This window comes from Trichechus manatus, unplaced genomic scaffold (genome assembly GCF_000243295.1).
Source record: "Trichechus manatus latirostris isolate Lorelei unplaced genomic scaffold, TriManLat1.0 scaffold00010, whole genome shotgun sequence".
Classification (NCBI taxonomy): Eukaryota; Metazoa; Chordata; class Mammalia; order Sirenia; family Trichechidae; genus Trichechus; species Trichechus manatus.
Window position 1 is genome coordinate 8,514,291 of NW_004443946.1, and position 12,584 is coordinate 8,526,874.

The following is a 12,584-nucleotide window of genomic DNA, read 5'->3' on the forward strand; positions in this document are numbered from 1 at the left end:
CTTATGCCAGCAATAAATTAGATTGTCTTTTACAGTTCTCAAGTAACAAATATGAGGACAGAACTCTCATTCAACATCCAAGTCCTTGCAGTTTGGGCAAATATATGTTTAGCAAGAAAGTAAGTAATGTATTCCTTTTCCCATGTTTATCAATTGAATTGATGTTTTCAATATGTTATTGTAGAACACTGCCAGTATTAGTTTATATTCCAAGTGAATGACTCTCCTGCTCACTTCTATCAAGACAAATATGTATTGCTTTTTTGCCAGTTTTTCCCCCCGATTATAAATCAATGATTTTGAAAAATTGAGCAGTATATTACAATCTAGCTAAACAAGTCATTTGATATCTTAAACTTCTGGTTTGATCCCTTACCCTGCCAATATCCAGTTATTACTGTTGCTTTGCAAAAGAAGCAAACAATTATTTAAATTTCTCTGACAATAAACGAAAACCTAAAAAATGTAGGACTATTGATCTCCATTTACTTTTTTTGTTCACTTTCTCATCTGTTGAGTATCTGTACTTAACATTTGTATGGGAAGTGTATATAGGTACCTACATCTATAGTTTTGTTTCCTTAACACTTATTTAACATTATATGTGAGCATTTCCCCATATTATAAAAAATTCTTAAGATCATTTAAATGTCTATATAGTATTCTATCCTATGACCATAGCAGAATTTATTTAAATGTTCGCTTACTCAAGGATATTTAGACTGCTTCCACTTTTTCCACTATTATCATAATACTAAAGTATCTTTATGGATTAATCTCTATCTACATATCTGGTAATTTCTTTAAGATTTGTGCCTCTATGTGAAATTACTGGGTCAGCAAATGTGAATATTTTAAGGCTCTTGATATATATCATCAAATTACTTTCCTCAGAGATTGTACTAGCATTCTACTATATTCTCACTAACACTGAAATTTGTCATTTTTAAGCCTTTATTATTTTGATGCATAAAATGTTATTTTATTTTGCATGTTTGATTACTTCTTAAGTATAGTTTGTATTTCTTTTGTGAATTTTAACTTTATGTTCTTTGCTGCGTAGTTCCAAGTTGTATATAATATGTAGTTCACTGGTCTATTTTGTTTGTCTGTTTTAACTCAGATTTTTAAAACTGAGATCTTTCCCTGTTCCTAGTTAAAAATGGAAAGTTGTATAGATCCAAATATTTTTTGTGTAGTTTAAAGCTATATAATGTTATTTATAATGTTATTATTGATACTCATGCGTATAAATAATTTTTGGATATATTTTTGTTATTTTATTTTTTTTGCAGGGACAGACCAAATCCATCATTAGTATGGCTTTTTACTGGAATGTTTTGCGTTTATTCATTGTTCTTTGCTTGGAGGGCAAATTTAGATATCTCGAAACCACTTTTCATGGGTGTGGTAAGTTTTACTTAGATATATCCTTTGACCGGAAATTTTGTGAAGAATGTCCAAATGTGTCCTTCATAAATCTTATAGAAGAGCAAATTATTTCTGGAATAGTCATTATATATTATTATAAGTCAAAAGTTAAAATTTTTGAACCAGTAAAGCTAAAAAAATTTTTTAGGAAAAAAAAAATTTTAGTAAACACAATAGTTAGAAAAAAAAAAAGTAAGGTACACTTAAGTTAGTCTTTGTGTATGTGTGTGTGTGCTTACAAGTATATAGGTACTACTACATTTCTCCTGAAAAAAAAAAAAAATTTTAAATAGCAAAAGAAGTTGTGGGTTTTAACTGGAGGCTCTTACCAACTTATTTCCTTATTTTTTTACCTCACAAGTCCCAGGCCTGAACATAATATCAGTCACATTTTTGTTTTTCTCTGGCTACCATTTCTGAGATTTGGGGTATTTCTACTTATATAGAAACTCTGTAAATTAGGTAGCTGTTTTTTAGCAGTTGAAACCAATGGACCGTTTTATGTTCAAGAGGCCTAATAAATAATACCCCACTTTATCACCTGAATTCTGAGTCGGTTGAGAAACAATATAAACCAGCACAAACGGTGAAAGAATCACCTTTACTACAGGTAATGCTGAGACTGGAGAACATGGCTTATATCTGTGGGCAAAAAAGTCTTCCTCATATCAAATCCTAGAATTGACAGACTTACCCAGTAGTCACAGGCCGTACTGCCACAGGGACAGAGTCTGCCCCAGACAAGTGCTTCCTGTGGGCAGATCACTTCCCAGAGAAAGAGTGGAAAGGGCAGGCCTATGCATGCCCATCCCATCTCCCAAACTCCCCAGTCCAATCATTCCCCGCTCTCCTACAGGGAGAAATAAGTGAAAGGATAGAGAGAGCCCAGGAGTGTTGTCATGGATTGAATTGTGTCCCCCCAAAATGTGTGTCAACTTGGCTAGGCCATGATTCCCAGTGGTGATTGTCCACCATTTTGTCATCTGATGTGATCTTCTTATGTGTTGTAAATCCTACCTCTATTATGTTAATGAGGCAGGTTTAGAGGCAGTTATATTAATGAGTCCTTAGGTGGTATCTTAAACCAATCTCTTTTGAGATATAAAAGAGAGAAGCAAGCAGAGAGACACGGGGACCTCATTCCACCAAGAAAGAAGCACTGGGAGCATAGCGTGTCCTTCAGACCCAGGGTCCCTGTACTGAGAAGCTCCTTGACCAGGGGAAGATTAATGACAAGGACCTTCCCCCGGAGCTGACAGAGAGAGAAAGCCTTCCCCTGAGCTGGCACCCTAAATTCGGACTTCTAGCCTACTAGACTGCGAGAGAATAAACTTTAGTTTGTTAAAGCCATCCACTTGTGGTATTTCTCTTATAGCAGCACTAGGTAACTAAGATAAGTGTATACTAGTGGGGCTTCTCCACATGGAAGGAAACATCAGGAGTAAAGCAAAAGCCTGTCTCTACTCCCTCCTCCCTGCATATTCCAGGAGCTCAAGAGCAAGGCTGCAGTATTGAAATCAATGTGTGGACCCAAAATGAAAGATGCTCATGTCAAAATGCGAATGAAGAATGTTTGGAAATTGAAAAATGAAGCGACATGGAGTTAGATTGGGGAAGTGAGTTAACAGGACCTGAAGAACAGCAGACATAAGCCAGTAGGCATATGTAATATAGTTTTAAATGTATAAGCACCTGACTGAGGGCACGAGCTGGTCAACTGGACACTGTTTGCATGTGCTGTTTTGCAGGTAGAACGATTCTGGATGCAGAGCAATGCGGTAGTTGCCGTCCTTGCTGGCGTTGGTTTGTCTGCGCTTGTGTCTGAGAGTAACCGAGTGCTGAACAACGGCATTGGGCTTCAAGGTCTGGAGTGGCTTTCAGCAATGATTTTGGTAACTTACCAAATATATTCTAATTACAGGTAACACGTGGTTATTTTTCTGAAAAATAGCACTCAAGTCAGAGACATTAGAATATTTAGATTCTAGGATTTTATTTCATCTTTAACTCCCACTGATTTTCAAGACTCACAGTAAGGCAGCTTGGTCTGAATGCAGTGATTCTTAAATTTTGGGGTTGCTAAACCTCCTGAGGAGCCCTGGTGGCGCAGTGGTTAAGAGCTAGCCTGCTAACCAAAAGGTCGGCAGTTTGAATCTACCAACCTCTCCTTGGAAACCCTACAGGGCAGTTCTGTTCTGTCCTGTAGGGTCGCAATGAGTCGAAATCGACTCGAGAACAAGCAGGTTTGGTTGGTTTTTAAACATCCTGAACCAGAATGTCAACATGGGTGATGTGTCATCTCAGACCATTACAAGCAAGAATTTGAGTGGTGTGTGTAATTTGTGTCTTTTCCTCTGAAGAACCCCAGAGATACTTTGTGGAATCTGGAGTATATGTAAAATACCACTCAGATGGAAAGGAAAGACATTTGGGGCTTTTGGTATGCCCTAAAATAATTCTCTTTATACTTTAATGATTTCATCTTGAATAATGCCTGGCTCTTATCCAGTTCACCCTGTAGTAGTGAATATTAATTTTAAAATAAAGCTCTTAACTCTTATGCACTATTAATATATATGTGTTTTTTAAATTGTGTTTTCATAACTGTGACAATGAAAATCTCCATCTAACAGAAAGGATGTCCGAATTTCAGTTGAAAGTTCATTTGTTTCCAGCACTATTGAATAAGCCTTACAGAAATAGAGGCCTTTCAAGTGTAAAATAATACCAGTATTGTTTTTTAAAGATTAAACTTGCGTAGTCAATTTAACTTTAAAAACTGACATTTCTTATAATACCAGGATAGAGCCAGTGTTAGGAAGGCTGTATCACCAGGCGGCCTTGTGGGAAGAGAGTGAGGGTGCCGGACACATCTTCATAGCTAGCTCAAGAAGGGTTCGCCAAGCCCACTGTGTTTTTTTCAGCCTTTTTTTTTTCTTTTCATCCCAGTTGTCTCCTGCCTCAGGTCTTTAGGGCAGTTCAAGTTCAACACCAGGGATACTTGCACAGGCTTGGGTTTTATTTTATCTGGATTTTATTATTTGCCCCAGGAGAAGGAAGAGATAGCATCTTTTCTGGGTGGCAAAATGTGAGGCATCACTCTGCAAAGTAGGGTGTCATAGAGAGAAATGGTAATTGTTGCTCCATTACAAAGACAGGGATAATATTTTGTTCCTAGAGGTATTTATTTGCTTCCTGATACTAACCCAGTGATTCAACTTTAGGCTATGTTTCTCAGCTCTATTAAATGCAATGTACCTGATAATAGCAGGAAGGAAATTGCTTGTTCCATTTTTTGATGCTTTCACTCCTATTTAGTCTTTCTTTTTTCATGGAAAGCTCTCAGAATTCATGCCAGTTTTTCTTTGAAGTTAGAAACACCACTTCATTATTAAAAAGAGTTGTACTGCTGTTGTTGGCAATAGCAAATAATACCTCAAAAGAAGTAAACAACTCAACAAACTACTGCTTCCCCTTCTTCTCATTGGCCTCATTCCTGCTGATTTCTTGGTCTTGATGGGAGAGAGAAACATAAGGAGCCTGTGGTTCAGGGGAGTGGTGGAAAGGGTCAAACTCCAGAAGAGAGAATCATACAAATACTAAATTTATGGTAGAAATTGGTATATTTCCTTTTGCATTTCTGAAAAGTCCTTTGGAGTAAATGGAATTACCACTTTTTTATGCAAAAAAGCACGCATCACACTTTTTTTGCCAACCCTGCAACCCTCCACATACATTTTCTTAAGTGTGCTATCCCAATTTCTGAGCATTATACATGTGGGTACGTTATTTACTTGGGTGCATTATACAAGAAAAAATATGGTAACGTGAAGTTACTTTAAATTCCAAGTGGAATTGGAAACCTTACTTTTTTAATGAACTTACATATGTTTTTAGAGGGGAAAAAAAAGCCTTTTTCTTGAGTACTAAATGATTCCCTTTTTATGGAAAAGATGATAAATTCCATGAGTAAAGCAGTAGACTGATTTTTTTAAACTGCATAACTAGGTCTTCTCCTTTTTCTCATATGATGGTGTTCTCTTTTCAAATATATGCACCCTGTCAGAGGAAATACATTAGAATACTTTGAAATATTAGACGTAGATGGTGTGATGGGAAAGGAATGGGGTGGAGAATAAGCCTAGTCTATTAAAGCTGTAGCAGAGTGTTGCTGTTTTAATGGTTTTTCATCCTTTTATTTAGGATTTGTGACCAGAGGACCAACTATGTGATTGATAAATTTGCAAAGAACCTTCTAGCCTCTATGCCTCGTGATGCAATTATTTTACTCAGAGGAGATTTGCCAGGGAATTCTCTCCGTTACATGCATTACTGTGAAGGATTGAGGCCAGATATTTCATTAGTGGATCAGGAAGTAAGTATATGAAATATATACTTAGAATATAATAATAATAATTTAAAAGCATTTTTTTAAAAATGTATATATTTTTTAACAGTGAATGGGTACAGTTTTCATGATCACACTTAAGTAGAATATATACACATTCTTTTGTGTATTTTGACTGATAATATAAGTCATATAAGTTGCTTTTTCTCGTTTTAACTGAATGTTTTAAGAATGTGTTTCATGTTGGATTCAAATAATTTCCTAAGTCTGTAGTTCATCTCTAGGCCCCTAGGTGGCGCAAACAGTTTTCGCACGACTGCTAACCTAAAGGTTGGCAGTTCGAACCCACCCAGTGGTACCACAGAAGAAAAGGCCTGGCAGTCTGTTTCTGTTAAGATTACAGCCAAGAAAACCCTATGGAGCAGTTCTGCTCTGCAACACATGAGATGAGCATGAGTCAGAATCGACTCGATGTCAACTGGCAACAAACAACTAGTTCATATGACATACGATGGAAATAGTTATTGTATTGTAAGTTTATTTTTAAATTGTTCTTTTCATTCAGTCGACTCAACCATTCAAATTAATACTAGCCACGGGTCCAGGAATTAAAATAAATTAGGCTGAATATAAAATAAATCATACTGTGGGTAAGTAAACATTTTACTCAAACTAGAATTAACCACAGGTTCTGCTATGGAAATTTTGTATAAAGTCTGGATTTGGTTTGTTAATCCTATGAGAAAAATATGTTTGAAGAAGACTTGTGAAAATTTCAAGGGCTATTGAAACGCATTTCTGGAACTGAAGAAATATACTTAAATTATAAGATTTATTATTTAAAATGTAAGTACTTAAAAGGGAAGAATATCTATCTCTAGTGCTTTTAGAGCAGTCATCAGGAAAAGAGAAATTGTTAATCTTGAAAGAATAATATGATTCGTTTGAGTGAGCAAAATTATTAGGCACAATATTTATTTAATAAGTTTTGTTGAATGAGTGAGTAATTAGTGGTGTTTTGGAGAAAACTGTACAAATAGATTTGCATGTGTAGGAAAATTTGATAATTATACGTATTTTTATAAGAAGTGTGCATTTTATCATGTACAGAGATTGATTTACTTGAGCTTCAATCTAATTTCTGACAAAAGCTTAGTTTGTGTGGTTGATAAAATGGTATTGTACTTTGGTTTTAAACATTATTTGGGATGGCAGCTACTATAAGTGAGAAGCATGGATTTCAGAGTTAATGAGACTTAAATTCAGTTCCCCATTCTGTCACTTCCATGTGTGACATGGGACTAATGGTTTTTCCTCTCAGAGCTTCTGTTTCCTTATTTATAAAATAGATTGATCATTATATAAGTTAGGATGCTTTTTGATTGAAAGAAACAGAATACCTGAGTACAAGCAGTCTGAAGATAGGAGATTTTGGAACTTACGGTACAAGCAGTTCGATGATATTGGTGTTCTAGGGCAGCTTTTCTGTAATTCTCTTGAATTTTCCCTCATAGTCACAAGGTGGATGCCAGTTCCAAACATAACATCCTAAAATGACCATCTTCAAAGGCAGGAAACAAGATGCTTCGGGAACCTCTCTCTCTCGCTTTTTCTGTCTCTCTCCTTTTATAGGGAATAACATGTGCCCCCAGAAGCCCCTATCGGACCTCCACTTGCCCCCACTGGCCAGTACTGAGTCACATGCCCATTCATAAACTTCTCACTAGCAAAGGGAATGACTAGACTAGAGCATGTTGCTGACCTGAGCTACCTGATCAAAATCAGGATTATGTTAGTGAGGAAGAAGGTATTAGCTGTTGGGTGGGCAGGCAACAGTATCTGATGAAGTTATTCTCAGACAATAAGGTTATTATAAGAATTAAATGAGGAATGTTAAGGTCATAGCACACAGTTGGTACTTAATGTTAATATCCCCCAAACTAAAAATTTGGGTAATAAAATTTAATTCAGTAAGTATTTTTTGAGTTCTTATAATGTACAGCTAGGCTAAAATTAATTTGTCATTTGTTAGTTAAATGGTAAGCAAAACATGAGTGTAATTGTTAGGCTGATGATCTCCAAACAGTAACAAATCTTTGAAAGTGTAAGTAGGAGACTTGACTTTAAAAAGAAGAGATCTGTACATATTAAAGTATAGAGTTGTTATTTCAGAGATGTGTTTCTGGTATAAAGGATTTATTTTAATCAAAGGAAGATGTTGTTGTTGTTATGTGCCGTCGAGTCAATTCTGACTCATAGAGACCCTGTAGGGTAGAGTAGAGCTGCCCCATAGGGTTTTCTAGGCTGTAATCTTTATAGGAGCAGATCATAGGTCTTTCCTCCTGCAGAGTGGCTGGTGGGTTCAAACCTCCGACCTTTTGGTTAGCAGCCAGTGGAGCATTTAACTATTGCGCCACGAGGGCTCCTTAAAGGAAGATGTAAGGTTGTTGTTGTTAGGTGCCCTCAAGTTGGTTCCAACTCATAGCGACCCTATGTACAACCTGAACAAAACACTGCCAGGTCCTGCGTCATCCTCACAGTCGTAGCTATGTTTGAGCCCGTTATTGCAGCCAGTGTGTCAATCCATCTCGTTGAGGGTCTTCCTCTTTTTCACTGACCCTCTGATTCACCAAGTATGATGTCTTTCTCCAGGGACTGGTCCCTTCTGATGTCATGTCCAAAGTACATGAGATGAATTCTTGCCATCCTTGCTTCTAAGGAGCATTCTGGCAGTACTTCTTCCAAAACAGATTTGTTCGTTCTTCTGGCAGTCCATGGTACATTCAATATTCTTCACCAACACCATAATTCAAAGGCATCAATTCTTCTTCAGTCTTCCTTATTCATTGTCCAGCTTTCGCATGCATATGAGGCGATTGAGAACACCATGGTTTGGGTCAGGCCCACCTGAGTCCTTAAGGTAACGTAAGGACTCAAGATGTAAGGACATGTAATTAATTTTGAGGTTACAATTTGGAATCGACTCGACAGCAAATAATGACAACAAAATAAATTCAGATAATTTAGCCAAAAAGGCTTTTAAGTTTGAGACCTAGATTATCATATGATTGAGCTTCTCAAGGGCAGGGATTATATCTTTACTCATTATAGGTGAACAACGCTTGTTTTTGGAAAAAATAAAATAATAGAGTAATGATACGTCTTTATATTTTGTCTAGGATGTCTAGCCTGGCCATCAAAGAAATCTCAACTTCAGCAGACCAGTTTTGAGAACTATTCTATGCCGGGCAGTGTGCTAGATGCAGATGCATAAAAATGAAAAGATACGGTCCCTTCCCTTTAGGAGTTCACAGTCTAGTGAGGAATGGGTAAGAGCTATAATAGAGGCAGGTACAAAGTGCTGCAGGAGTATATCATTCTGGCTATGGGAACTGGGGAGAACATCACAGAGGAAGTGATATTTAAGCAGGTCCTAAAAGTTGAGTATGCATTCTCTAGGTATAAAAATGGGGAAATGTCATCCTAGGTAGTTAGCCAAATGCATGGAGGTAAAATGAAACAAAGTGCTGATGTTATTGATGGTAATCATACGTTAAGATATAAAATCCAAGTCATAAGAAAAGTAATCGGTATCACATAAAAAAGCTATGCTTGTATATATTTTTTTGTACTATGTATCCATTCACTGAGTGTATTTACATTTAAAAATCTTTTCATTGTACTCGATAAACTTGATTCTTCTAAGAAATGTATTAAAAGTCTGACATTGTTTGTGATTTTTCTGACAGATGATGACTTACGAGTGGTATTTACCCAAGATGGCAAAGCATTTACCAGGTGTCAACTTTCCTGGGGATCGGTGGAATCCTGTGGAAGGAATATTACCTAGTGGGATGGTCACATTTAATCTTTATCATTTTCTTGAAATAAACAAACAGTAAGCATTATTTTGGTATAATAGCTTTTCTAAAATCTTAAGCTTTTCTAAAATTGTTTATATAGCAGCTGTGCCTCATCCAAAACATCAATTTTCTGCACCTATTTCCCTGTCACCGGTGGGATTATCTTTGTAATTAAATTGAATATCTGCACATAAATGAGACGAGACAGAAATGCATGTTATTGTTCTGGGTAAAGGAAAAATAAGGACAGATTAGCAAGAATAGCAAATAAGATCTTAGTACAATTCAGAGAAATTGGAGATGTGCCTGCCTACTTGAAATCATTGCAGGTGGATCACAAGCAATTATAGTTTTCCCCAGATGAACATCAGGGCCCACTTTTAAGTGTAAAGCAAATGTTTTCCAGGAATAATCACTATATAAAAATAGCCTAAGATTTTTTTTTATAAAGGATAAGACATTTTTATAAGTAAGAAAAACGCCTACAGTTATGCTAGCTGAGATAAAACATGAGAATTGTGAATTCTCTACTTGAGAACACAGAATTATTTGTAGTTAAAGTCAAGCATAAATATCTCCTTCAGTAGTATGTTGTTGTTATTATTAGGTGCCATTGAGTCGGTTCTGACACTTAGTGACCCTGTGTGCAACAGAACGAAACACTGCCCAGTCCTACACCATCCTCACAATCAGTCGTTGTTACGCTTGAGCCCATTGTTGTAGTCATTGTGCCAATCCGTCTTGTTGAGGGTCTTCTTTTTCACTGACCCTCTACTTTACCAAGCATGATGTCCTTGATGAGGGACTGATCCCTCCTGATGACACGTCCAAAGTACATGAGACGTAGTCTCGCCATCCTTGCTTCTAAGGAGCATTCTGGTTGTAATTCTAAGACAAATTTGTTCATTCTTTTGGCAGTCCATGGTATATTCAATATTCTTCACTAACACCATGATTCAAAGGCGTCAGTTCTTCTTCCGTCTTCCTTAGTCATCATCCAGCATTTGCATGCATATGAGGCAATTGAAAGCACCACAGCTTGGGTCAGGCGCACCTTAGTCTTCAAGGTGACATCTTTGCTTTTCAGCACTTTAAAGAGGTCTTTTGCAGCAGATTTGCCCCATGCAATGTGTCTTTTGATTTCTTGACTACTACTTCCATGGGTGTTAATTGTGGATCCAAGTAAAATGAAATCCTTGACAGCTTCCATATTTTCTCCATTTATCATGATGTTGCTTATTGGTCCACTTGTGAGGATTTTTTTTCTTTATATTGAGGTGTAATCCATACTAAAGGCTGTGTCTTTGATTCATCAGTAAATGCTTCAAGTCCTCTTCACTTTTAGCAAGCAAGGTTGTGTCATCCGCATAACGCAGGTTGTTAATGAGACTTCCTCCCGTACTGATGCCCCGTTCTTCTTCATATAGTCCAGCTTCTCTAGTTATTTGCTCAGATAGGTATGGTGAAAGGATACAACCCTGGCACACACCTTTTTTACTTTAAACTGTGCAGTATCTCCTTGTTCTGTTCGAATGACTGCCTCTTAATCTATGTACAGGTTCCTCATCAGCACAATTAAGTGTTCTGGAATTCCTGTTCTTCACAATGTTATCCATAATTTGTTACGGTCCACACAGTCGAATGCCCTTACACAGTCAATAAAACAAAGGTAATGGTCTTTCTGGTATTCTCTGCTTTCAGCCAGGATCCACTTGACATCAGCTATGATATCCCTGATTCCACATCCTCTTCTGTATCCGACTTGAATTTCTGGCACTTCCCTGTCGATATACTGCTGCAGCCAATTTTGAATGATCTTCAGCAAAATTTTACTTGTGTGTGATATTAATGATATTGTTTTGATAATTTCTGCATTCCTTTGGGTCACCTTTCTTGGGAATAGGTATAAATATGGATCTCTTCCAGTCGGTTGGCCAGGTCTTCCGAATTTCTTGGCATAGACGAGTGAGCACTTCCTGCACTGCATCTGTTTGTTGAAACATCTCAATTGGTATTCCATCAATTTCTGGAGCCTTGTTTTTTTGCCAGCTCCTTCAGTGCAGCTTGGACCTCTTCCTTCAGTACCATTGGTTCCTGATCATATGCTACCTTCTGAAATGGTTGAATGTTGACCAATTCTTTTTGGTAGAGTGACTCTGTGTATTCCTTCCATCTTCTTTTGATGCTTCTTGAGTGGTTTAATATTTTCCCTGTAGAATCTTTCAGTATTGCAACTCAAAGCTTGAATTTTCTCTTCAGTTCTTTCAACTTGAGAAATGCCAAGCGTGTTCTTCCCTTTTGGTTTTCTAACTCCAGGTCTTTGCACATGTCATTATAATATTTTACTTTGTCTTCTCAAGCCACCCTTTGAAATCTATTTGGTTCTTTTACTTCATCATTTTTTCCTTTCGCTTTAGCAACTCAGTGTTCAAGAGCAAGTTTCACAGTCTCTTCTGACATCCATTTTGGTCTTTTCTTTCTTTCCTGTCTTTTTAATGACCTCTTGCTTTCCTCATGTATGATGTCCTTGATGTCATTCCACAACTCGTCTGGTCTTTGGTCATTTAGTGCTCAATGCATCAAATCTATTCTTGAGGTGGTCTCTAAATTCAGGTGGGATATACTTAAGGTCATACTTTGGCTCTCGTGGACTTATTCTAATTTTCTTCAATTTCCACTTGAACTTGCATATGAGCAATTGATGGTCTGTTCCGCAGTCGGCCCCCAGCCTTGTTCTGACTGATGATATTGAGATTTTCCATCGTCTCTTTCCACAGATGTAGTGGATTCGATTCCTGTGTATTCTGTCTGGCAAGGTCCATGTGTATAGTCACCGTTTATGTTGGTGAAAAAGGATATTTGCAATGAAGAATTCATTAGTCTTGCAAAATTCTGTCATGCAATCTCTGCCATCATTTCTATCACCAAGGCCATATTTTCCA

At 37.1% G+C, this 12,584-nt stretch overlaps 1 protein-coding gene across 1 annotated transcript in view; it reads left to right on the forward strand.

Moving 5' to 3' along the window:
* TMEM260 (transmembrane protein 260) overlaps window positions 1–12,584 on the forward strand; it is an 84,489-nt gene that overhangs the window by 47,843 nt on the left and 24,062 nt on the right. Inside the window, exons 8-12 of the mRNA XM_004370890.2 lie at window positions 36–119; window positions 1,296–1,410; window positions 3,180–3,352; window positions 5,635–5,806; window positions 9,529–9,677. Of these exons, the coding sequence (XP_004370947.1) occupies window positions 36–119; window positions 1,296–1,410; window positions 3,180–3,352; window positions 5,635–5,806; window positions 9,529–9,677 (693 nt within the window). The remainder of the gene's footprint in view (window positions 1–35; window positions 120–1,295; window positions 1,411–3,179; window positions 3,353–5,634; window positions 5,807–9,528; window positions 9,678–12,584) is intronic.